At 45.4% G+C, this 23,666-nt stretch overlaps 12 protein-coding genes across 12 annotated transcripts; 7 read left to right on the forward strand and 5 right to left on the reverse strand.

Moving 5' to 3' along the window:
• Positions 1-44: 44 nt before the first annotated feature.
• C7M61_001170 (uncharacterized protein) lies at positions 45-1,091 on the reverse strand (the record flags this gene model as incomplete). The annotated part of the gene is made up of 1 exon (XM_024856587.1): positions 45-1,091. One exon carries the CDS (start codon positions 1,089-1,091, stop codon positions 45-47), a length of 1,047 nt encoding a protein of 348 aa, XP_024716186.1.
• A 134-nt stretch (positions 1,092-1,225) lies between these two features.
• C7M61_001171 (uncharacterized protein) lies at positions 1,226-4,442 on the reverse strand (the record flags this gene model as incomplete). Its single annotated transcript, XM_024856588.1, has 2 exons — positions 1,226-2,970; positions 3,287-4,442. The coding sequence occupies 2 exons, from the start codon at positions 4,440-4,442 to the stop codon at positions 1,226-1,228; spliced, it is 2,901 nt and encodes a 966-aa protein (XP_024716187.1).
• A 1,278-nt stretch (positions 4,443-5,720) lies between these two features.
• Positions 5,721-6,104, forward strand: C7M61_001172 (uncharacterized protein; the record flags this gene model as incomplete). Its single annotated transcript, XM_024856589.1, has 1 exon — positions 5,721-6,104. The coding sequence occupies one exon, from the start codon at positions 5,721-5,723 to the stop codon at positions 6,102-6,104; it is 384 nt and encodes a 127-aa protein (XP_024716188.1).
• An 894-nt stretch (positions 6,105-6,998) lies between these two features.
• PXA2 (ATP-binding cassette long-chain fatty acid transporter) lies at positions 6,999-9,293 on the forward strand (the record flags this gene model as incomplete). The annotated part of the gene is made up of 1 exon (XM_024856590.1): positions 6,999-9,293. The coding sequence occupies one exon, from the start codon at positions 6,999-7,001 to the stop codon at positions 9,291-9,293; it is 2,295 nt and encodes a 764-aa protein (XP_024716189.1).
• A 376-nt stretch (positions 9,294-9,669) lies between these two features.
• Positions 9,670-10,038, forward strand: C7M61_001174 (aminoacyl-tRNA hydrolase; the record flags this gene model as incomplete). The annotated part of the gene is made up of 1 exon (XM_024856591.1): positions 9,670-10,038. One exon carries the CDS (start codon positions 9,670-9,672, stop codon positions 10,036-10,038), a length of 369 nt encoding a protein of 122 aa, XP_024716190.1.
• Positions 10,039-10,284: 246 nt separating this feature from the next.
• On the forward strand, positions 10,285-10,911 carry C7M61_001175 (uncharacterized protein; the record flags this gene model as incomplete). Its single annotated transcript, XM_024856592.1, has 1 exon — positions 10,285-10,911. The coding sequence occupies one exon, from the start codon at positions 10,285-10,287 to the stop codon at positions 10,909-10,911; it is 627 nt and encodes a 208-aa protein (XP_024716191.1).
• A 44-nt stretch (positions 10,912-10,955) lies between these two features.
• Positions 10,956-11,444, reverse strand: C7M61_001176 (uncharacterized protein; the record flags this gene model as incomplete). The annotated part of the gene is made up of 1 exon (XM_024856593.1): positions 10,956-11,444. One exon carries the CDS (start codon positions 11,442-11,444, stop codon positions 10,956-10,958), a length of 489 nt encoding a protein of 162 aa, XP_024716192.1.
• A 1,064-nt stretch (positions 11,445-12,508) lies between these two features.
• Positions 12,509-14,410, forward strand: ZCF30 (Zcf30p; the record flags this gene model as incomplete). Its single annotated transcript, XM_024856594.1, has 1 exon — positions 12,509-14,410. One exon carries the CDS (start codon positions 12,509-12,511, stop codon positions 14,408-14,410), a length of 1,902 nt encoding a protein of 633 aa, XP_024716193.1.
• Positions 14,411-14,473: 63 nt separating this feature from the next.
• C7M61_001178 (uncharacterized protein) lies at positions 14,474-15,229 on the forward strand (the record flags this gene model as incomplete). Its single annotated transcript, XM_024856595.1, has 1 exon — positions 14,474-15,229. The coding sequence occupies one exon, from the start codon at positions 14,474-14,476 to the stop codon at positions 15,227-15,229; it is 756 nt and encodes a 251-aa protein (XP_024716194.1).
• Positions 15,230-15,307: 78 nt separating this feature from the next.
• On the reverse strand, positions 15,308-16,525 carry C7M61_001179 (uncharacterized protein; the record flags this gene model as incomplete). The annotated part of the gene is made up of 1 exon (XM_024856596.1): positions 15,308-16,525. The coding sequence occupies one exon, from the start codon at positions 16,523-16,525 to the stop codon at positions 15,308-15,310; it is 1,218 nt and encodes a 405-aa protein (XP_024716195.1).
• Positions 16,526-18,575: 2,050 nt separating this feature from the next.
• On the reverse strand, positions 18,576-21,224 carry C7M61_001180 (DEAH-box RNA-dependent ATPase; the record flags this gene model as incomplete). Its single annotated transcript, XM_024856597.1, has 1 exon — positions 18,576-21,224. One exon carries the CDS (start codon positions 21,222-21,224, stop codon positions 18,576-18,578), a length of 2,649 nt encoding a protein of 882 aa, XP_024716196.1.
• Positions 21,225-21,399: 175 nt separating this feature from the next.
• URK1 (uridine kinase) lies at positions 21,400-22,995 on the forward strand (the record flags this gene model as incomplete). Its single annotated transcript, XM_024856598.1, has 1 exon — positions 21,400-22,995. One exon carries the CDS (start codon positions 21,400-21,402, stop codon positions 22,993-22,995), a length of 1,596 nt encoding a protein of 531 aa, XP_024716197.1.
• Between the last annotated feature and the right edge of the window lie 671 nt (positions 22,996-23,666).

A 23,666-nucleotide genomic window follows, 5' to 3' on the forward strand; every position in this document is an offset into this window, starting at 1 on the left:
AACGCTGTGTATCCCGGGAGACTACAGCTCCGGGTCTTCATGGCTTAAAAATCCTTGTTTTGGGGCACCAGATGGTCCAAGAGACCGCCTTCTTTCTTCTCCCTGTTTCTGTCCACATATTTTCTTCCAAAAAGGACAAAGAGGAGCTTCTCGTAAAGCCTGTAAAGGTATCCTGCTGCGATGAAAAGCCCGGAGAGAATGGTTGCAATACGAGACACAAATGCAAAGAAGGAGATACGCTTTTCACGAATCAGAAGACGAATCGGCTCGAATGAGTAGTTCATGAAGATTCCTGGAGGAATGTAGCCACTGCCCCTAGCCTTATGGTGAGTTTCAGTGAGTGAGTACTGGTATGTGTCGATCTCGAGACCAATCTTTTCGTATAACGTAGGGACAACTTTGGCAAAGTAGTTATAGACTTGATCTTTTTCTTTGGTCACCTTGCCGGTGAAATCCAATGGGTTGTCGATAAATGGGTAGAACTCGCCATAGGAAAACTCGTAGATCAAATGAGAGAGGTTGAACTTATCTTTTGGAGCTGGCTCTCTCAGCGGGTACATCGTTCCCTTGGGCACAATGAAAAACTTTCCTTTCACATGATTGACTGGAATCAGGCCAAAAATATGACAAGCAGGAGCGTCTGTGTTCACGCGCTTCCCTTTGACAGCATACTCAGCTCGAAGAGATCCTTCCATGGCTCGATCCAAGTTGGAGGTCATATGGTTGTCGTTTTCGTTGTTCATGTTGAAAAATGGTGGGATCCTGAAGTCCACTCCGATGAAGTTGAGCACCTCGTGGGCCAAGAAGTTGTCGTTAGTGATGTCCATGACATTAGCGGTTAACATGTCGCATGGCATGGCGACGACTATATCCACATTAATATCAAGATTCAGCTCGAGCTTCTTGTTGACTGAGAACTGTCTATCTATGAATCCACCAAGGAATCCTCCAACCTGGACCCAAAGAATGAAAAGGCCGAATATTATCGTGAAGACCGACGAAAGGCCACCTCGTGAGGATCTCACAGAGTGCTCCGGAGCAACTTTCGGGAAGGCATCAAAAACCTTCACTTTGTTCGAAAAGTTGTCCATGTTAATCGGTCAGTGACGGGTATCAGTAGTTGGTCCGGTGTTCGAGTACACCTGTGAGGTAAGGGTGTACGCTGCAGCGACGCACCTATTTTGCAACCAGATAAATATATGCCTATTCGAATGTATATAATGGCCTACAAGACCTTGTTGTTAACTGGACGGGCGTATCTGAAACATTCCCTGTAGAGTCTGCGTCTTCTGAATTCGATGGTAGAATCCTGTGCAGCGGGAAGTTTGTCGTACACCCAGCCCTCCTTCTCGTCGTCCTTGATCTTCAAGTGAGTCTTATCAACCCCACGTACGCGAATGAACTGCTCGGGATTTCTGTCGACCTGCCAATTACTGGCAAATCCAAAGTCAAATTTCCACTCCTTGGGTGGCAGGATTTTGCCAATAGAATCGACGCCATGCGGCTTCTTACCGGAGACCCTCACTTTGTCGGCATAGTCAAAGAGTCTCTTGGAATAGCCATAAAGCTTCCATTCGTGCTTGAGAATATTGCGGATCTGAAGCTCGTAGATCTCGGCAATACGAACTTCTGGAGCATCGTCGACTATGATGTCTGGTCTATCAAAAGTCTCGTGAGGCAAACGTTTTGGAGGCTGCTCTTCTGCGTCTTCGTCCTCGGTTTCTTCTCCATCGTCCTCCACAACTGGTGGTGGCTGTCTCTTTTTCTTGAGCGCCTGAATATACTTCTTGGCATTTGGATGGCAGACAATCATGCCGATCCAGCCGGCTTGAATGAATATGATCCTCCATGGAATCCATCTTCCAACAAAGAGTACCACAGAAGTCACGAACGTCAAGATGTAGAAGATGAAGGTAGTAAGTCTCTCATTCTTAAAGCCGACGATATCAGTGGCGACTTTCTCGGCGTGGTCGATGCCATTGAGCAAGTCAGTCGTCAAATTTTGAAGATCTCTCATGTTCATGAACGTCGATACCTGCGATTTCACAAACTTTGATTGGTTTTCAGAGGAGACCGAAGCTGCCGCATTGAGGCCCTTTTGGGCAAACGCCGATGCATTTGTGGCACCTGTAGCGGTCGTAGCGGTCGTAGCGGTCGTCGCTCTTGAGTACTCGGACGAAAAAGTAGCAGTAGACATGTCATCTGAGAACTCCTCTGACCGATCATTCAACAAATCCATAACAACACTCTCGTCTTCAGACTGATTGAAGAACTCAAGAAGCGATTGACCCCTCTTCTTCGTCTTGACAAGCTCCGGGATGTTCATGGGATGGCGGTGGAGATATGCTGGGACTATGACGCCGAATAACAACACAAGCAAAGGAAGCGCCACCACCAAGTGGGGCCACATGCAAATAGCAGTGTAGAGGACCAAGACAGAGAGCGTCTTTGTTGGTTGCTTCCAGGTGATTACGTGTATCACACCATACTGGAGCTTGAAGAACGATCCCATCTTCGAACTCAACCTCTTCATGTTTGAACCAAGTTTCCGTATCGATAACGGCGCCTTATTTTTCCTTGATGGGTCCTTGATTCTAGTATTGATCTCATGGTAGTCAGGATTATCTTGAGGAACGGTGTGGCTTATGAGTCTTTCCATAAACCGATCCATGAAATGCGTTGGTTCCTTTGCAGCCTGGTGTTCCTCGGCCGACAGGGCCATTTCCCTCACTGCTTCGAGCTCCTCTTCGGTATACTCGAAACTGCCGTCTTTTGCTCGAACCCCACCGTCTGCTGTCTTTTCAACATGCTCTAGGCCCATTCCTAAGATGGTGGCAGCAGTGCCCGCAGCTATGCCTCGGTTCTTTCCAGCGTGTGCTTCTGCCATATCACTCGTGTAATTGTATAACGAATTGAGCACTCTGCTTCTACGACTCCCTTTTGCAGGTGGGCTGGTCGACATGAAAATAGCTGGTGGGTGTGGTGCTGTCAATTGAAAAGAAAGTAGCGTAGAGGGTCTCTCGCAATGTATGTCATGTGACAGTGTGGGGAGTGGACTAGGCTAGTACAAAGGCGGTGCATGAGATCTGGGTGCGAAATGCTGTCGAGAAGGTGTGAATGGTGTGATCAGCTAGCGATAGCCGAAATGCTTGAATTTATTCTAGAAAGGGGTCGGTAAGGAGCTCCGATGCCGCAGGGCGTTCCAGTGGGTTCCAAGTAAACATGCGTGACATAAATTTAGAAAACTGCGCCGCCTCCGCCTCTCCCGAATTGTGGAGACGGAGACTAACAGACAAGGATCTCAGATTGAGCTTCACTGATTTCTTAACATGTCCGTTGCCATTACTCTCTTTACCATTTGAAATAAGCAGCTGGTTGATGAATTGAAGATTCACCTTGCCCTCAGCATTGAAGAGTGAGTATAGTAGGGTCCTCTTTATCTTCTTTTCATCAATTGGTGCCTTAACATCACTTCCGTATACCGAGGACTCGGCAACAACAGGATCACGGATCTTACTTGAGCTAACCCGCGCCATCCTCAAAAGCTTCTTCTTTTCATTTACGATGTGAGATGCGGGTGGAGCACCGAACAATTCAAGAATGAGGGCTATTTGCTCTACCTCGCTTTTTCCTGGAAGAATTGGAGCACCGGTAAATATCTCCGCTAAAACACAGCCAAGTGACCATATGTCAATTTTGCTGCTGTATTTCGATCCCAAAATCACCTCCGGGGCACGATAAAATCGAGATTGAATGTAAGAATACGAGGTGTCGTTTTCGAAACACGAAGAGCCGAAGTCAATCAACTTCACAGTAAATTCCGTCGGAAGGCTACCATCATGTGGATCGTAGTCCAGCGGAAGTTTGATCATGATGTTCTCCGGCTTAACATCGCAATGAATCACCTTTTGTTCATGGACGAAGTTCAACCCTCTGAGTATATCAATTGCAAACTTCTTCAACAAATCCAATGTCAAGCCCCTGAATGACATGAGCTCCAATAATGTGAATAGGTTAAGTGAGAGGACCTCCGTCGCGATGCACATGTGCCCCCTGAAATGAAAATGGTCGTAATAACTCATGATGTGATCGTTCATAACATCTTTGGATGACTGGCTTAACTGCTTAAGCATTTTGATCTCGCTAACCGCCTGCAAAGACCAGTTGAGGTCATTTCTGATGATTTTGATGGCAACCTTGCGCTGCTTCTCTGGGGTGGAGTACTTGTGATCAACACAAAGAACCACGTTTCCAAAAGAGCCAGTCCCAAGTACACGCTTTATCTCGTATCGGTATTCAATTTGATCACCAAGCGAGATGATGTAGTTTCCATTTTTATCATCAAACCCAAAGTTATTTTTGTAGTCTCCCGAGTCAAAGGCATGCACGTTGATGTTCTTCACCCTAGAGTTTGCCAAATAGAAGACCTCTTGCTTTCTCATGATCTCGCCTCGCTCATACACGCTGGCATGTTGTCCTTCTGGGTGTAAATGTAGTTGGTGGGATAAAATAGGTGCATTCGCCTCTAGTGATGGATCAGAAGTACGCGGGTCTTCAAAAAGGGTTTCATCAGCATTGTGCAAAATTGAGTACATCTCCGTAAGAGAAGAAACTTTGGCTGGCCGTGAAGTTTGCGATTGAGTTGTGACTTCCTGGCGCAATGCTGAGGAAAGCAGTCTAAAACCTATCAGTCTAGGAAAGCTCTTGTGGGTAAGGTCGTCTGCTTTTACTGATTCACCACAGAGATGCAGATAGACGTCATTGGAGGATGCAGAGTGTGACAATTTCTTTGGTGATGATGCTTTGAGATTTGTTGATTTTGATGCTTTGGTGTCCCGGGCCCTCAGATCTGATTTTCTCATGGGGGCCACGTTATTTGATGACGATGAATGTGTGCATGGTCTCTTGTTATAGAGTTCGGGGTGTGAAACAGCCCTATCTTGTGGCAGTGGGTGTAAGCTCGGAGGAACTGGCAGTTTGGTTGCATGCTGTTTTTTCCTTGAGGATGTAGTTTCCCTCATGAACAGAAACTGAACATCTTTTCCGGAGGGCTTTCTAGAGGTTTTGTCTGGATCATTGGCGGTTGATGTTTGTCTTGAGTGCTTTCTCTCAGGTGAGACTTCATGTGCTGCTTCATTGAGGTTTCTTGAGGTCGAAACCGATCTAGACTGAGCCCTTCTCGCTGTAGAAAGTACGGGTGCTTTACTGGGCGTTGTGGTACTCTGACCATGGTAATTTCTTGGATATAGGCTTGCTGGGTAAGACTTCTTGGGTGATTTTGGAGCTTTCGAAGATGTGTTCTGGTTTTGCGTTATATCAATATTCGCTAGTCTCGAATTGAGAGACGGCGATAGTTTGGACATGACAATAGGATGAGTCCGGTGTATGTAGCTTGATACCAAGTTTTCTGATGCTAATTTGATCTCTTTTGGTTAATGGCTGAGGCGTGGGACTGTATGAGAACTGCCAATTTGTAAACAGAGACACTGAGGTCTGGAGCTAGTGAAAAATCGAGTCTAGATTCTAAGAATTTCAAGGTCGAAATTTATAGCACTAAATTTGGGAAACAATAAAAATTATGAATCTCCATTGACTTTTCACCAATTTCCACTTTTTGATGCTTTTTTGTGTCGCCCACTTTGGGTGTCACCTTATGCCTTAGAGCGGGGCCTGTATGAACTGGTCACTAGTAAAATAGATAACCCAAACCACATGGAAAGATGACAGCCACTGGCAAATCCATAATAACGTCCGCTGAATCATACACAAACAAAGACCTCCTATTACTCTCGCAACTCCTTCACACTCAGGGTCTCATCCAGCCAGATTCAGTGAGGGAGAGTGAGGACTTGGAGAGCATTGGGAGCGATTGGTTCCATCATGACAGCACTCAATTGCTGAGAAGAACGCATGAAAACAGCCTTACTAAACCTCCTACGGGGGAGCAGATTCTTGCTTTGTATGAAAATATGTTGGAGGAGAACCCGGATTGCAAAACCACCACCGATCTAGCGAACAAGTTCTACTTTGCGAGAGTCCACGAGCTTGAGCACAGGATCCAAAAGGACAAGGAGGACTTCAAGGCTCTTCTTGGTGAATCGTGATATCTAAAAGATGGTTTTCGGACTGGCGGATGTGACGCTCGTCTAATGGAACAAAGAGATGGAATTGGCATCTGGTGATTGGCCAAAATTCAATAAAGGCCGTTGCCATACTCGAAGGGCATTGTGAGTTCTACTCACTGTGTCTTCATTCATTGGGTCTTCAAAATTGTGCTTACGGTTGATCTTTTCGTGCAGCTCTGCGTAGCAGTACGGCGGGTGCATCGGTACCATTAAGGATCTAGCATTTCGATAATTTGCTATGGAGCAATTACTTCGGTAACCACAAAGAGAAAGATGGGGTACCTCAACCTTGAAGGGATATGTTTGTGGCTTAGCACCCACGTCCTCCAGCCCTACAACCTCAGTGTTTCAGTGAGGCTGGTACATAGTCGCTTGGACGCCCTAGTATATGAAATTTGAGATCTCCCCACTTTGATTTTGAATAACTCTAGTCAAGCAGGTGACTGCATTTATTGTCACTTTCTCAATAAAAAAAAAAAATAAAACGGCGATTCTAAGTGGGTGTCTGGTTCGTCCAATACAATCCACAGTGTTGCTGCGCCGTTTTCTACTTGGCGCGGCTAGGACACCTAGTACCTCAGGGTCCCTCTCTACCACGACCATCTGGCCACATCCTCTTAATTATAGTTTTCAATGAATCTAAACAGTCACGATCGGTTTATCCAATTCTACCTCTTTTTTAAAAAATTATGCACATTTGACCGAACTAGACCGGCAGATTCGCAGCCAGCTTCCTCGGATCAAAAAAGCTCCCCACATTTGAACGCTCAGGCGCCAAGATGCAGTCAAGAGATTATCTACCTCCAGGATACCGAAATGTTTTCTCAGCTACTCCCATCTTCTATTTATTACACCAGGCCTTAAAGTCAAGCTATGCCACCACCTTCTAAGACGGTGCAGCGAGACTCGTTCGCCTTGGCGGTGTTTAACGCCTATAAGTCGAATAGGTCTCTCTTATTGAATGCCTCCTATATCCTTTTGATCACGGCGGCCTTCTCTGGTGCAACCAATGCCTCTTCTGGCAGTCGGAAGAAGAAGGAACCCGCTGCGGATGAGTTGGACCCGGAAAAGCAGAAGATCAAGCCCAAGCTCACTAGAGAGTCGCTCCGGAAGCTCCTCAAGTCCGCCATCCCTTCCTATGTGAACCCGGTGGTGGGATACTTTGTGGGCCACTTGGTGCTTTTGGTCTGCCGTGCCATTTTGACCATCAAGGTGGCAAACTTGGACGGTTTGCTTGTGGGTGCATTGGTCACTAAGAGACTCAAGCGTTTCGGAAAGCTTTTGGCGTTCTGGATGTTCCTTGGTTTCCCTGCCTCTTTCGTCAATGCCTTGCTCAACTGGACCAAGGACAAGATGCGTCAGCACTTGCGTATCAACTTGAACAACGGTATCATTGAGGACTACCTCCCCGACAACTTGGACCCCAACTACTACGCCTTGATTCAGTTGTCTGACAGCAAGATCAAGGACCCCGACCAGAGACTTTCTACCGATGTCTCCAGATTGGCTTCCGCCATGGCAAGTCTTCCCGGCCAGCTTCTCAAGCCTACTTTGGACATGCTTCTTTGTGCCAAGGAACTCTCCAGAAGTGGTGTTGGCAGTGGTGAGGGCACCCTTGCCCTTGGTATGTTGGCTCACTTCTCCACCATCGTCTTGAGATTCTTTTCGCCACCATTCGCCAAGTTGGCGTCCGAGAAGGCTAACTTGGAGGGACAGCTCCGTTCTGCTCACTCCAAGATTGTTTCCAACAATGAAGAGATTGCCTTCTTGCGTGGTCACGACCGTGAGCTTGACTACATCGACCTCTGCTACTACCAGCTTGAACGTTTCTTGAAGATGGAGTACTGGAAGCGTGCTATTCATGAAATCGCTCAAACATTCATCGTCAAGTACTTCTGGGGTGCCGCCGGTTTGGTCTTGTGTTCTGCTCCTGTCTTCATCAACAAGTACTTGGGCAACGACCCTGACCCCAATGCTGCTGGTGACTTCATCACAAATAGAAGATTGTTGATGAGTGCATCAGATTCCTTGGATAGATTGATTTACTCTAGAAGATTCTTGCTCCAATTCGTTGGTCACGCAACCAGAGTCACCTTCCTTCAAGATGCCTTGAATGCCATCAAGGACAGGAAGAAGTCTACCCCACAAGAAGATGAGAAGAATGTCAATTTCGGTGATGAGATCACATTTGCTGACGTCAGACTTGTCACTCCAGCTGATGTGACGTTGGTCGAAAAGCTTAACTTCAGCATCAAACCAGGCCAGCATTTGTTGATTGCCGGTCCTAATGGATGTGGTAAATCTTCCATGTTTAGAATGTTGGGAGGCTTGTGGCCTTGCAAGTACGGTAAGATCACCATCCCAACCAGTGACAACATGTTTTACTTGCCTCAAAGAGCTTATCTCTGCAGAGGTTCTTTGAGAGAACAAATCATATACCCACACACGCAAGAGCAGTTCAAGAAAAACAAGCATGGAAAGACCGAAAAGGACCTTGAGGAAATTCTCAAAATTTTGGACTTGAGCGACATTTTGCCCGAGAACAAGGACTGGGATATTGTTAAGAACTGGAACGAAGAATTGTCCACCGGTGCTCAGCAGCGTTTGGCTATGGCTAGACTCTACTATCACCAGCCAAAATTCGCCGTTCTTGACGAATGTACATCAGCTGTGTCCCCAACAATGGAACAATTCATGTACAAGCATGCTCAGGAGATCGGGATCTCTTTGCTTTCCGTTGCCCACAGACCCGCTTTGTGGCATTTCCACAACCGTTTACTTAAGTTCGATGGTAAGGGCAACTACTACTTCGGTGTTTTGGACGCTGAGCGTCGTTTGAAATTCGAAGAAGAAAGGTTGAAACTCGAGAAGAACCTCAGAGATGTGCCAACCTTGAGAGACAGACTTCAAGAGCTCAAGACCGTCTCCGAGTCTCAGCATATCAGATACGACAACTCTCATCGTGACTTGGTTGAACTTGGCAGGAAAGAAGCTACTCAAGAAACCAAGCCTGCGCAGCCAAAGGAAGAGCCTAAGGAGGAATCCAAGGAGGAGCCAAAAGAGGAAGCTAAGGAAGAAGCTAAGGAGGAACCTAAGGAAGATGAGTCCAAGACCCAGCCAAAGAAAGTCGACGAGAAGAAGAAGAAGAAGAAGTCTGGGAAGAAATAATGATTTTAGTAAGACTTGATGATCAACCGTATATACCAGTCCAATGTAGATATTCAGTGCGGGTCTTCGCGTATGTGAAAAACTACTCTTACCCCGGATGCTACGATATGTGGGGTGGGTTTGGCCCCAACAGACGCCTCGTCAGTTTCTGACTCTTAAGGAAGGAAAGCCACCTGCTATACTTTTCGCATCTATAGCAAACCCTGTGCCTCAGTATTCTGGAACAAGGCATAATGTTGGTAACTGGGCGCTCGAGGAAATAATAAAGAAGAGAACGGATATACCCCCACTTAAGTCATCGCTGAAATACCGAGGGTTTCATGCTTCCGAATGTCCGTCTCTTAATTGTGATTTCATCAAGTCTACTCTGTCTTTCATGAACCTCCAAGGAAGACCCATTGGCAAGGCTTGGAACCAGTTCCAGAAGTCATATCCTGGACATTCGACTGCCTTGGTCATTCTCCATGATGAGATTGAAATTGCTCCTGGGAAAGTCCAGGTAAGAAGGCAAAACACCAGTGCCAGAGGACACAATGGACTCAGATCCATAGACAAGACTGTGGGTCCAGGCTATACAAAGATTGGCATTGGTGTGGGCAAATCTGACACTCTCCCAGTTGATAAGCATGTCTTATCCAAGTTCACACCTGAAGAACTCGAGCTTCTTACGGAAAAGAGCCTTCCCCAGGTGGATAGCATCATCAGCGACATGCTTCAAGGAAAGTACATCTACGAGAAGCAGTGAAATGAGACACATGGGGAAAGGATGACACACGCAAATCCCGAGGCTAAATCCAAAATTCTAGAATACCTCATTTCTGGAAAATCATATACAGATCATTCCTTTGCATACCCAGACCTGGTGTCGCAGATTCGGAGTCCTTTACGCAAGCGCGACGATAACTAAGAAGCACGCAATCCCTCCTACTCCATGGATTTTACTCTAAATCTCACAGCAGACCGAGCTGTCGTGCGAGAGTCTCTTAAAGGTATGTTAAATGAGTTGGTGATTACAGAAATCAAACTAACTTTAGGTGTGCTATGGTGTATCTTCTTTCACAGGCTCTTTGGCCCCATTGCCCCCAGCTCGCATGAGTTCATGGGGATCCCATACCCCGTGGCCAACAATCTACCGGACATTGACTCATTATTTGACCAAAAGATTGACCAGCTTATAAAGAAGGATTTTGGCTCGGCCGACTCGCTATCGCAGCCAAAGGTGGGTCAGCTTCTAGTACTGTTCCACAAGACATCCAAGATCAAGAAGAAGTCGCTGTGGTTCGGCCACGTCAAGGACGACCTTCTGCAAGATCCCTCTGTGTGGGAGCTGTGGAGGATTAATGTCAACTGCCGCCCGGTTCCACCAGAGAAACTACCGGCTGACACCGCCCTGATGCACGACAAGGGGGTGCAACTGTCCCGTCAAAGTTTCGAGGAGACTCTCATGACCATATATGAGAAGATAGACAGCAAAAAAGATCACATTCCTCCTATTACAACGCTTGATGTTTCACCGTTTCCATACGAGATTGAAGTTGACCCCAAATCTCCTAAGAAGCCTCCTCCACCTCCAGACGACGAGTCCTGGGGCAACTACATCAAGAAGATGCTAGACTAGCGCTACCCTTCGCTCTATTTGTAAATAGAATATTTAATTTGCATCTACAAGTTGGCGCTATACATGCCTTCCTCGCCACGAATAAGGATACACTCTTCTTGGTGAACCACCTTCTCGAGCAAGCCCAATGCTTCAGCAGTGTCTAATGCTTCCTGATCATAGCTTCCTGGCTGGAACCATAAACCTTTAATAAGTGACTTGTACTCTGGAACCTCAGCAATATCCTTGAGGGTCTGTACTGTAATGTGGGGTGGAGTCAAGAATGAAACACTAAGACCATCAGCACTTGAAAGCTTATATTGATCAATGTCTTTACCAGCACTGAGTGACTTCAAGACTTCGGGAATTGACTTGACAACGGGCTGGCCGAGGATCTCACTCTCCTTTGGATTGATAGGAATCACTGATAAACCGTGGCTCACATACCACAGTAAAATCTTGAAGCCGAATTTGGAAGGGTTGTTAGAAGCTCCAGCAACAACGTACTGTCTGGAGGCTCCAAAAAAGCTTTTGATCTTAGGTTTCATAGACATTTCGGAAAAAAGAGTGTGGCTGTTGAAAGTATCAACTCTTTTCACAAGAATCCGGGGCAAGGGATCCTGCCTGGGGTACGGGTGCAGCAATGATTGCAAATGATACAAGCAAAGGAAGCCGGAATTACATACTAATTTTCATAAAAATGAATGAAATGATGAAGAATCGGGAGTTTTAAGCTATTTTTTCATATATCTTCAGAATTTGTGAGTTCTGTGTATCAGGTATGTGCGTCCTAGCTATTATGTAAGTTTTGCAACCAATGGCATGGTATTGACAAAATCTGAGTGAACTTGCAAATGAGACAAACATAGACAAAAATATACTTGTGGGTAAGTGATGAAATAGCTGCTTTCATTATTTTGCATTTATTTGGATTATAAATTCTAGCATAGCATAAGGCCGATTGAAACATCGAGGGACTAAATAACCGGTAATCGTCATAAATCAGATTCTACCATACACATCAAAAATGTATTCCACTTCTTCCCATCCCAGACGTGACTATTAAAAGCAATCAATATGACTAGTTGACCCTACAACTTCAGAGAACGTTGGTGGTAACCAAGGCTGGTTCGGGCTTGCATACGGTGCATCACCTACACTGTCGCATCGATATCAGATCTACCATTTACAACGCTTCTCAAGGTCAGAATACATGGCTCGAGAAAAAAGGACCAAACCTTGCAGCAACTGCAAGCGGTCAAAAGTGAAATGCGAGTACACAGAGTCACTTCCTTGTACGCGTTGCATAAAGAATGGTCTCGCTAGTACTTGTCAGATAGTGCCAAAACTACCCTCGTTAAAACTACCGCAGGTCGGTCCTCAAAGTCTTCCGGATTTTCATATGGTCCCTCAGGTCCCACCTCTACCGCATCATGGGAAGCACTTTTCTTCACAGCCGCCGCCACTGATACCCCAGGCGGGCATTTACCAACTGCCGATTCCCAGTCAACCTAAACCACCAATGCATTCAAATCCTCCTCCACCACCAATATCGACCCTACTGCCGCATTTGAACAAAAAGCCAACAGGTGATCTAGACCTGCAATGGAAGTCGCATATGGAGAACAAGCTTAACTCATTCGAGTCGAAATTCGATAGCTTAGTCGAGGCTCTCAGAAGTAATCAGCGATATAATGGGCCCGAACTAGAGGCACCTCCGAAGTTTCCAGCTATCAAGGACTCTTCACTGGGTGGACACAGTTACTCAAACAGCATAGCATCTACACCCGATTCTTCAGAGTCAGAGAGAAGTCTGGAAGGAAAGCGTCCAGCCCACCAAGACTACTTTTTACTCAAAAGAAGACGCATGGAGCAAGAGGATTTTCGTGACTCTGTCATTACACTTCAAGAAGCAAAGCTTTTGTTTCGGTTTTTTGATACCAATATCTCCCAGCAGTTGTTTGGATTCGAAATCGACAAGTTACAAGTCAGTCAGATATGGGTAACATCACCGTTACTCATTTGTGCCGTCTGCTGCATAGCAGCAATGCATTATCCTGACCCCGAAATATCATCCAAACAAGCTGCATTGCAGCAGCACTTACATAAGCTTTGCTCGGGTATACTCTTCCAGCCAAAGCCCAAATCCGACACTGAAGGGTTTAACATTATTTTAGCCCTTATTCTTTGCAGTTTCTGGTTATCAGACTCTCAAAGATTTACTGGCTTGGCTCTTCAGCTAGCAAAAGAATTTGGTCTTAACAGGCCCGTTTCTGAAACCGATGATCAAAGCACTCTCAATCCAAAAGATCGGTTGAAGTTGTGGTACCTTCTTTACGTTCTTGATGGCCAGCAGTGTATGTCGCTCAATAGGCAGTCTCTCTTTGATTCTGATGACTATTCGATTACACATAGCCGAAAGTTACTTCTCAGGGAGAAGAAACCTCTCGAGATCACTGAACATGCTGAGACTGATGATTCAAAGAACAAAGCAGTTGTTCCATCTCATAATAGTGCCGCCAAAGCCGAAGACAATACTTCAAACATTTCTCACTTGACTGACTTGCGCTTGGTTTCTCAAGTTGAGTACAACGTCGCTATAAGGGAAGCATTCAAGGGTAACGCATGGGACCTCATCGCACCAAGTGCTTTCGGCATACCATCCAAATCCAATTTGGAGCTCGACAAATGGATGGTCTCGTGGACTGTTCTACTTGCACCCGTCAACAATGGTGCGGTGTGGCTGTCAAAGTCGACACTTATCTACTACAATTTTGCAAAGATGCATATCAATTGTTCTGCTTTAAGAGAACTTCAGGTTGAGACTGGTCTGGAGAGTGTCATATTCCCAAAGTGGGAGCGGTACCATCAATTGAGGCAAAAAGCTGATCTTGTGACAGACCAAGCCCACAAACAAGAAGTGTCTGATTCAGACGACAGTGACGACGAGGATGAGCTCATAAGTAATAGAGAGCTCATTACTCATGATCAGACTCTTCTTAGTCTCAATATAGCCATGAATGCTGCTCAGACTGTTCTCAACCTAGTCTTGAGTGACAAAGACATCCTCAATAACTTGAGGTATGTACCCTTGCATATCCATATCATGCTTTACTATGCTGCTTTATTGCTTGTGAACCCTCCTCCCACTGACGGAAGAAAAGTGGAACATATAAAGCAAGACTCATACTTCATTAAGATTATCGAGAGTTTGAGGACAGCCAAATTGCTACAGAAGAAAATATATATGAACTTGCCGACTGACAAAACCTTCGGTAACCGGTTCATAGAGAGTCTTGACGATGTCATAATTGATAGAAGTCGGCGCTTGAAAGTGGAGCTTGAAGAGTCTGAGCTTCCTTCATCGACCAAATCTGAACTTTCAGAGCAGATGTCAAGCTTGCAATTCTTCGATGATCGGCTTGAAGTATTGAATGGCTCCAAGAGTAGCAGCAGAGAATCTTCTCCCAGAGCGGCTGGTATCGCAGCGTGGCCGGGCTCGCATCATGGTCACCCATAATATATTCGCATTGTGCTTTTTGCACCCACATCAACACTTTCTTGTAGCACTTCTTTTTCCAAAATGACTCTTCCCAACCACTCTGCTCGAGTTAGTGACTTTCAATTAAGACGCAGACAGTACCATTGCCCACATACTGAGCCAGATACCGAGTATGAAGCCTTGGTTGCAAAATTAGAGAAAGTCGATCGTATCAATCAACAATTGACTTATGCTTGCAAGTCTTTGCGTCGGAAAGTGTCTCGATGCCTCAGACACAGTGTACTGGTCGGTGGAATCATGCAAATACTTCTGTCTAAGCACATGGGTCAAAAATTCCCCAACGAGCCTATCACAAAGACTATCGAGGAAGAGTATGTACAAGGTTACAACTACGCCATCTCAAGAATAGTCTCAGAAAGCACTTTCATCCTCAAAGACTTCAAGAAGGAGGCAAATAAAAGCTGTGGGATTCTCCGTGGTTGGATCAGACATGTGAAGCTCGTCGTTTTGAAATGTGACATGTACACAAGGGTAGCTTCTGGGTGTCCAGCTTGTTCGAGACTCATGGAAAGGAGTGACTCTCCAAACATGGGAAGCATCCGCTCGCAAGCCTTGTCCAAATCCGAGAGTTTGAAAATGCACCTCATCAAGGAGTTGCCGATCTTCTTGAATGCTTGTGAGAGGGGTCTTCACATGGTGTGCTCCATGATGGCTTCGATTCAGATGGAGATCTCGCTTCATTTCGTCATTGAGCTCGAAGGTTTCTTGGTGTCGTGGGAAAATGGCGAGGGTGACGTCTTCAGAAATCTCATGGAGAATATCGATCGCAAAAAATAATATTTTATTTAATAGGTATATTTGAAAGCAATGTAACGACTTAATTATCTGTATTTGCTCATGAAGGAATATATAATATTAGCGATAATATCCTGTTCTCAGTTTGTATTGACCGACACATTTGCCACAGCAAAACTCTCGTTTGAAGGGTACATTAGTGTTTTGTAGGAAATCCCACCACTCGTACACCTCTGCGTATGGTTCCACTATGACAGTTTCACATTCACTGCAAGTATCCTCAAACATGCCCTTTGCGATTGCCTTTGCTATTAAGTGATGTACGACACGAGGGGTATGGCGCTTCCAGGAATGCGTCTCGCTGTACGTCACGTCATATTTAGCAATGGTATGCAAACATAAGGCCTTCAAAGTGGGGACGTTTGATTTCTCAAAGTGTTCAATGATTTGGCTGACAAACTTCGGAGAGGGGACCTCGGACTCCGGTATCTGAATGGCATCAACAGGAATGGAAATGAATGGATTGGGTCCCGCTCTAAATGTGCTAAGCTTTGGGAGGTCAAGAATTTGAACTGGTAAGTAGCGTAGATGGTTTGTTGCAATGTTGAGATCACACAAGTTCGTGAGATGCTTTATGCTGGCAGGAATAGACCGAAGGAGATTTTGGCGCAAACTCAAGACATTGAGCTTAGTGTAAGCAAACAAAGCTGGATTAAGAGACCGTAGCCGATTGTTTGTCAAGTACAACTGGTACAAGTCTTTGGTTGGGTCTTGCGAAAAGATGACTAAATTATTCAAGTCTCGAATCTCTTCTGGCACCTCTGTGAGACCCATTCCTTCCAAACTAACCGAGGCAGTTACGTCTTCAAATGCCTGCAAAAGCTTATTTCTTGCCAAAGCGTACAGCGAGGCGGAGACCGCTGGATCAGGCTCGCTCGCATAATCCGTGTCAGTCGAAGGACATGCAATGTAGCTGGAGGTCTTGAAACGATTGAAGGGACCGATGCCAAAATCTGGTTCCGAGCTTCTGTGATCAATGACTCTGGGTTTATGCTTTTGGACCGGAGAGGTGTTCAAACTTGCCAAACCAGGATTGATATTCACCGGAGAATCCGGAACCGTTTGAGTAGTGGTGGAAATGTCGAATTCCAACATTTGGGGAAGCACAGGGGGACTGCTAGGAAATTCCTTAGCCACGTGCTGTGGATAATTATGCTGCTTGTCATGAAGTGAGTCTGGATCGGTGTCATGGGCCTCGAACTCGTCACTTGAAGGATCATTGAAGACATCATAATCTCTTCTCTTGATATCATCTTTTTCGTTGAAGCTCTCTCCCATTTTCCTTTTCAATTGGGGCATCACAAGGGGTGCTGCTCGTCTGAGAGGACCCTTTTGACGATCTTGTCCTCTCGTGTGATAGCTACTCCTAGCGTTTTCATCTATGACGTGCTTTTCCCGGGGATCGGTATTCAAGGCAGATTTCTCATCAAACGAGCTCGTAGAAAAGGCGAATGGAAGAAGGGGGTTATTTTTTTCCATCTTGCAAAATAACTCCCCAGCGATTGTGGGATATATCGCCAAAAGAAGGGTAGAAGTGTACGCCCGATATGCGGGTACTATCGCACTCGGTCTCGCGTCTGAGATCGCGATTCTTGTTAACCCTATACACATTATTTCTAAGCGAGGTACGGAACCTGAAACTGCGAAGAGATGAATTTGATTAAGTTTCAAAAAAGTCAAAAATTTGCAGACTTTGAATTGAAAATGTCTAGTTGGCACCTTCACTGTGATTTTTTCGTGTTAGACATTTTTCGTAAGTGAGGGCATGACCGCTTGTAGTAGTCGCATGAGCTTGCCTCGGGGAGTAGGAATCACGCAGATATTCATAAGCTCGAGACTGCCGGCTGGGGTCGGATGCATAAAGAAATAAAAAATTTTTCCGAGTCGTCTCTTGAACTTGACGAGCTTTGGGGGCGAGAAGATCGGGTCCATTGTGCTTGTGAGATTCTGATTTACCGAAGATCTGTTTTTCATTATCTTTGATGGAAACTTCTTCTGCTATTGTCACGAATAGCCGAAGTTCCAGACAATCATCTTTTGATTGACCGAAAAGCTTTCAAGATACGAAGTATATCTCAACGTGGGTACCAATAAATAATATCATGGAAGGTTTTCGCCAAAAGTCAATTCTTATAGGTATTCCAAATTAATTTGGACGAACCTCAATTGTGAACTCAGAAAAGGGAAAATTCGAAACAGGGAAAATGACCACTGACAGATGCTCGACCTTTCCTCCCGCGGAGATGATCCCGCTAGATCAGCGACATATCCCGGGAACATTGTGTGTACCTGTTCGACAACTGTCAGACATGCTGGAGCATGCGGCAGGCCGCATGAAGAAGAATAAATTATTCAATAGCAGCGAGTATCGGGGGATGCTCCGCCCTTTTGAATCTTTCTTTTCCTTGCAAAATCGTGCATCTCTATAATATGGACCAACTTGAAAGATCTTATTTCGGATCTTACAACCATCTTTTTGTTCTCCCTATGAGCTTCCAATTCGGATATGATGTCTGGAAGTTGGCAGACTCGAAATGGGATTGTGGCCGCCAAATACCGTCATTTTCAGAATTGATTACCAATTGTAAGTTACCAGTCGAGCTTTATCTCAAGGAAGTAACAAGCGGCAAACAAAGATCTAAAGACCATCATCTTCGCCTGTCACCAGTGGTGGCATATGAGAGCCCCCCTTTGACAGATCCAAATCCTGGAGGACACTCTAGCGAGTCCTCAGTACCAGCCTCCCCCTTGGCTCACTTGGTCTCCACCTCAGAATTACTGCAAGCCGATAACCAGGAGAATGATCAGGAATCACCAAAAACAAATCCTATTCATGTGGTTACTCCTCAATCTTTGTCACCAGGCTCTGAGAGTGATAAAGGCTACCATGGCGATTCTGCATCCTCTCAAAAGAGAAAAAGGGAGGCAAGAATTGACAAAAAGTTGAGAAAGAAACGCAAGCGTAGCCTGAAAGGTGCTTTGATGAGTCATGAAAAGGTTCTTTTTTCTTGTTCGCCTAGACCAGCAACGAAGCATTCGTCGGAAGGCGTCATTTATCCACAGAATCTTCTCAACAAGGATCTATGTTTAAAGAAAAATACTCAGTGCAGCCAGTGTGGTTCAAGGAAAACACCTGAGTGGAGATCTGGGCCCACAGGAAGTCGTACCCTCTGTAATGCTTGTGGTCTTTTTTTTGCAAAGTTGACCAAAAAATTGGGACATGAAGAGGCGTCCGAATACTTCGTCAATTTGAAAAAAAAGCGGGGATGTATTCGACCGCCGCATCGGTTCTCTCAATCAATGAAGAGAAATATGAAAAAAATGCCTGTTAGTTATTCGCTTCTTTCTGTTGTTTTGTTTCGGGATCGATCGTTGTATAATAATGCATAGCAAGTTCGTCTAGCCATTTTTCTTCAATGATCATGCAATTCCGCATGTATTCTTTAGATGTGAGAACCAATTCATGATATAACACAAGTTTTGGGGGAGGCTTCAACGGGTATAGGCTTGATGACGGATGGATGAACACCGGTAACTTTCTTTTCAATTGAACAAAGCTGGACCCAAGTTTTGAGAGCCTGGCCACATTTGGAAAAAAGCCTGCTACCAAGGACTTTTGAATCCTTGGAAGTCGGGTGTCATGAGACCTGTCCAGCTCTTCTATAGATTTTTGCACGTCAATGCCGACTCGCTTGCAGAGCCCTTCTAGCTGAGAACGAACCTCTTTTGCTCTTTTCAATGTACGGTATTGAAGGAAGTTTTCTTCTGCCCAAATATTAGAGAAGCCAGTGTCTTCCCACTCATTCCAGATGTTAAGAAGAGTAAGATGATCGCCAACTTCATGTTGAAACGCTTCCTTCTTTTTATCGGCCTGTTCCCTCTTGTCTTTCGGACGGAAGAAGAGAGAAGATGATTCAGATAGTAATGCCATTATGGAAAGAATGTCTTGGGTAACACCATAGTCAGCACTTTTCAAAAGAGTTTTGCAAAACATGGGGTCCATTGGAAACTCAGCCATCTTTCGACCAGTATCCGTTATTTGACCTCTCAGGTTGAGGGCACCAAGTGCGTATAGAAGTTCGAAGGATTTAATGAGTGTTTGCGAAGAAGGGGGATCCATAAAATCGAAGTGGATCAAGTCAGTAATTCCCATTGACAAAAGCATGAGAATAATCAGGCTCAAGTTCGTTCGTTGAATTTCAGGAGTTGGGTTGGCTTGTAACTCATTGTAAAATGACCATTTCGTGAAGAGGCGGTAGCACTTTCCTGGACCAACTCTTCCTGCTCTACCTGCTCTCTGATCCGCAGACGCTCTTGAGCAGGGAACAACCACAAGACTTTCCATTCCTGTTCTAGGATTGAACACATTTTCTTTCACATATCCCGGGTCAATAACGTACTTGATACCATCAATAGTGATCGATGTCTCCGCAATGTTCGTTGCGAGCACCACTTTCCGAGCATCTGGGGGAGTTGGTTCAAAAATACGCTGCTGCTGTTTTGGAGGAAGATTGGCATAGATAGGAGCAATTATTAGTTTCTTTATCAGGGAGCCAAGTTTATCGCACGCATCCACCAATGTCTCATTCATCGTTTCTATCTCATCTTGACCTGTCAAGAATACGAGAATATCCCCAGAACTTTCCGAAGTAGTATGAATTTGGAAGATTGTCGTTATAGCTGCTTGAATATAGTTCGCTTCTGGGTTCTTTGTGTAGCAGACATCGACAGGATATCTTCTGCCCGGAATTTTGAAGATGGGTGCATCATCAAAGTAGTCCGAGAACTTGGATGCATTAATCGTTGCAGAGGCGACAATGAGCCTCAAATCTTTCCGTTCTCTGATGACATCTTTGAGTAAGCCCAACACGATTTCGGTTGAAACAGTACGTTCGTGTGCCTCATCAATCATAAGAGCGCTGTATGTTGAAAGTAACGGATCTGTGAGGAACTCTCGCAATAGCATACCATCTGTGAGATATTTGATTTCTGTCTTCTCAGATGTGCTCTCCTCAAAACGAATGCTGTAACCCACCTCAGCACCTAGCTGACATCCGACCTCGTCCGCAACTCTTGTAGCAACCGAAGTCGCAGCCACTCTTCTGGGCTGAGTACATCCCACTTTTTGTATCTGATTTCTATCATTGCGGGTTTTTGTGTACCCGGCCTCCATCAAGTACTGTGGAAGTTGGGTTGTCTTACCTGATCCCGTTTCTCCCACAACAATAAGAACCTGATTGTCCTCAACCTTCTTGAGGAATTCATCTCTGAACTTGAACACTGGTAATGACTCCCTCACGTCTTTCATGGTCTTACGATTCGACGTCTCGACAGACACAGGCTCCTCGTCAGTGGAATCATCTGCCGACGCATCCTCTTCGGCGAAGTCAATGAATTGTGAGTCATCAAACACATACTCGTACTGCTGGTCCAGCTTTACCTGTATTTGATCGGGATTGGCTGCCTTAATCTCGTTGGCTTTTCGAAGCTGATCAAGTTCCCACTGATTCTCAAACCTGAACTTCTTCTTTGTATCTATCGTTTCTGGCTCAGGTCTAGCCTTGGTGGAAAGAAGCTCTCGCTTACGCTTGCGGTCAGCATCAGAGCTAGTCTTATCGCTTCCAGGTAGATTGTACTCCTCGACTTTGTCTGTATCCTTAGTGGAGCGAATGGATTCAATGAGCTCCTTCTTGTCTCTGTACTCTTGAGCCTCTTTTGCACTGAGATCTGTGCGTACCTCAAGGCGTTCAACATCAGCTTCTAGATCAACAAGCCTGGCTTCAAGACGTTTCTTGAGATATGCTTCTCTAGATGTCTTTCGAGCATCGTCCATGTCAATCGGCTGCAGTAGGTTCAGCTCATTCTCCTCAGCCTCTGTTGATGGGCCGTCTGTGGAAACACTTTCCCTCAATCCGTCTTCATCATCATCCCAGAGATCTTTTCTCCTCCGGTGCCCCTTTCCACTTATTGTTGACATGTATGGTTATCTGAGCGCATCCGGCTGTACTGTAGAAAGACGTCTGATGAGCATCGCGGTACCACTCCAAGCACTTTTAGATCTATAAAGCATGAGTCTTCAGGGCGGTGCAAGGAGAAGATCGTCTAGAATTGCACCCGCTGACGATGAATCGTCATTCATTCTGCCCACACCAATGTCAGCAGCCTTGTCGGTGTCCAACGGAACCTGCGACGTACCAAGCCAGGTATCTCTACAAAGCAGATCACCCGGTGTTTCCACATATATTCCACCTTGGACTGAGCCCTACATTATTGGAGTTGCAGGTTTCTCTGGATCAGGAAAAACCAGTATCGCTCAGAAGGTAATCCTGGAGTTGAATCAGCCTTGGACTGTGCTCTTGCTGTTTGATAACTTCTACAAACCATTGACGCCCGAGCAATCCGAACAGGCATTTGCAAACAACTTTGATTTTGATGAGCCCGGCTCCATTGATCTTGATCTTATTGTAGAGACTATCAAGTCTCTCAAACAAGGCAAGAAGACCGAGATCCCCGTCTACTCATTTACGCACCATAACCGATTAGACAAGACCATTACTATTTACGGTGCCAACGTCATCATCATGGAGGGTATCTATGCTCTTTACGACCAGCGCTTATTGGACCTCATGGATATCAAGATCTTCGTTGACACTGACCTTGACGTGTGCTTAGCCCGTAGACTTACTCGAGACATTTTGTATCGAGGAAGAGACTTGGCGGGAGCACTCAAACAGTGGGAAGTATTTGTGAAACCAAATGCTGTTAGCTCAGTCACTCCCACAATGCATAATGCCGATATCGTCATACCCAGGGGCCTTGAGAACACAACCGCCATAGAGCTCATGATTCAGCATATCCAGAAGCGGTTGGCTCTCAAGAGCTCTTTGCATCTCCGCCGACTCAAGGCACTTGGACTCAACCCAAAGTACGATCTCGACAGATTCAACAACTTGAAGGTGCTTCCTCATAACAATCATACATCAGGAATCTACCTGATCTTGTTCGACACACAAACTGATCGCACAGACTTTATATTCTATTTTGACCGCATAGCTAATTTGCTTCTTGAACTTGCGATTGAGCAAATTACCGCCTACGACGAGATCGTTGTCAATTGTTGTAAAGGATATACATATAAGGGGTTGAGACAAGCGCAAGACATCGTTGCTGTTAGCATAATTCGTTCTGGTGATTGTTTCATGAACTCGATCAAGAAGACTTTTCCATCGATATCTATTGGAAAGCTTTTGATTCAGAGTGATTCCCTTACGGGCGAGCCCCAGTTGCATACCGAATCGTTGCCCAAAACAAAGGCTGGCGACCGATTCTTTTTGTTTGATGCACAAATTATCAGTGGAGCGGCTGCTATCATGGCAATTCAAGTCTTGATCGACCATACTGTGGAGCAAGAGAATATTGTTCTTATATGCTCGCTTCTGACTGAGATTGGAATCAGGAGAATCTTTAATGTGTTCCCACAAATCACAATCGTCGTGGGTCAGGTCAGCCGTATGGATATTACTGAATCAAGCCTGGGACTGAGTCTGGCGGTGGATGACCTGGAGGATGAGGAAGCGGTTCCACATACATGCAAGGTTGAACGCCATGAAGAGGTGCAACACAACAGCAATTCACTGAAACTGTTGGGAAGCGTTCCACTGGAAGGTGTCAAATCACGTAGATTTGCTGACACAGACTGGCCGTTCCGTACTCGCTTCATAGACTCGTTGTACTTCGGCACTGATTGATCAACCATCCTCTGACGTCATGGATGAGTCCGCGGTTCGGGGTAGCAGGAACTTGATGGCTACTGAGTTTCGTCTGTGGTGGTTTTTGAAATTGCAAGATCTTGGAGAACATTGTTCCGGAGACCTTTGAGAGCTGTCTTCACCGAATGTGTTGAGGTCACAAATGGAGAACCTTCTCTGGGGTGTCAGCTCTTGCACTTTTGACGGAGATGTGAAGGACATGGATTTTGTCAAAGCAGGCCGCAGGTTGTCGACCAAAAAACCAGATAGTGGTTTGTTGGTAGGGCTTTCAGGCGACTCCGATGAGTCGTAGTCTTCGATAGCTAACGAGAAGCGTCTTTCGGACATGATGCTAACTGTAAGCAAATGGCAGAACAGCGGGTAGCGAAAGTCCCCTGATAAATAGAGAAATAACTCAAGATCTGGCCAGGGTGAAAAAAACTAAATGCATAAGGAACTGTTGGAGAACGCTGATCACGTTATCATATCTGGGGTTGCTTATGCACAATGGAGAAGAGGAGACCCACATTAAGGGGCACCACTCGATTTCCAGAATATTTCACAAAATCTACGCTGCATTGAATTTAGACAAGAATGCGGCCTCGATCACACATCAAATACTATTCTTCTGATGATGTAGCTCATGTGGTTTCCGTAATGTTTTATGCTTT

Source organism: Candidozyma pseudohaemuli, assembly GCF_003013735.1.
Source record: "Candidozyma pseudohaemuli strain B12108 chromosome Unknown scaffold00001, whole genome shotgun sequence".
Lineage (NCBI taxonomy): Eukaryota > Fungi > Ascomycota > Pichiomycetes > Serinales > Metschnikowiaceae > Candidozyma > Candidozyma pseudohaemuli.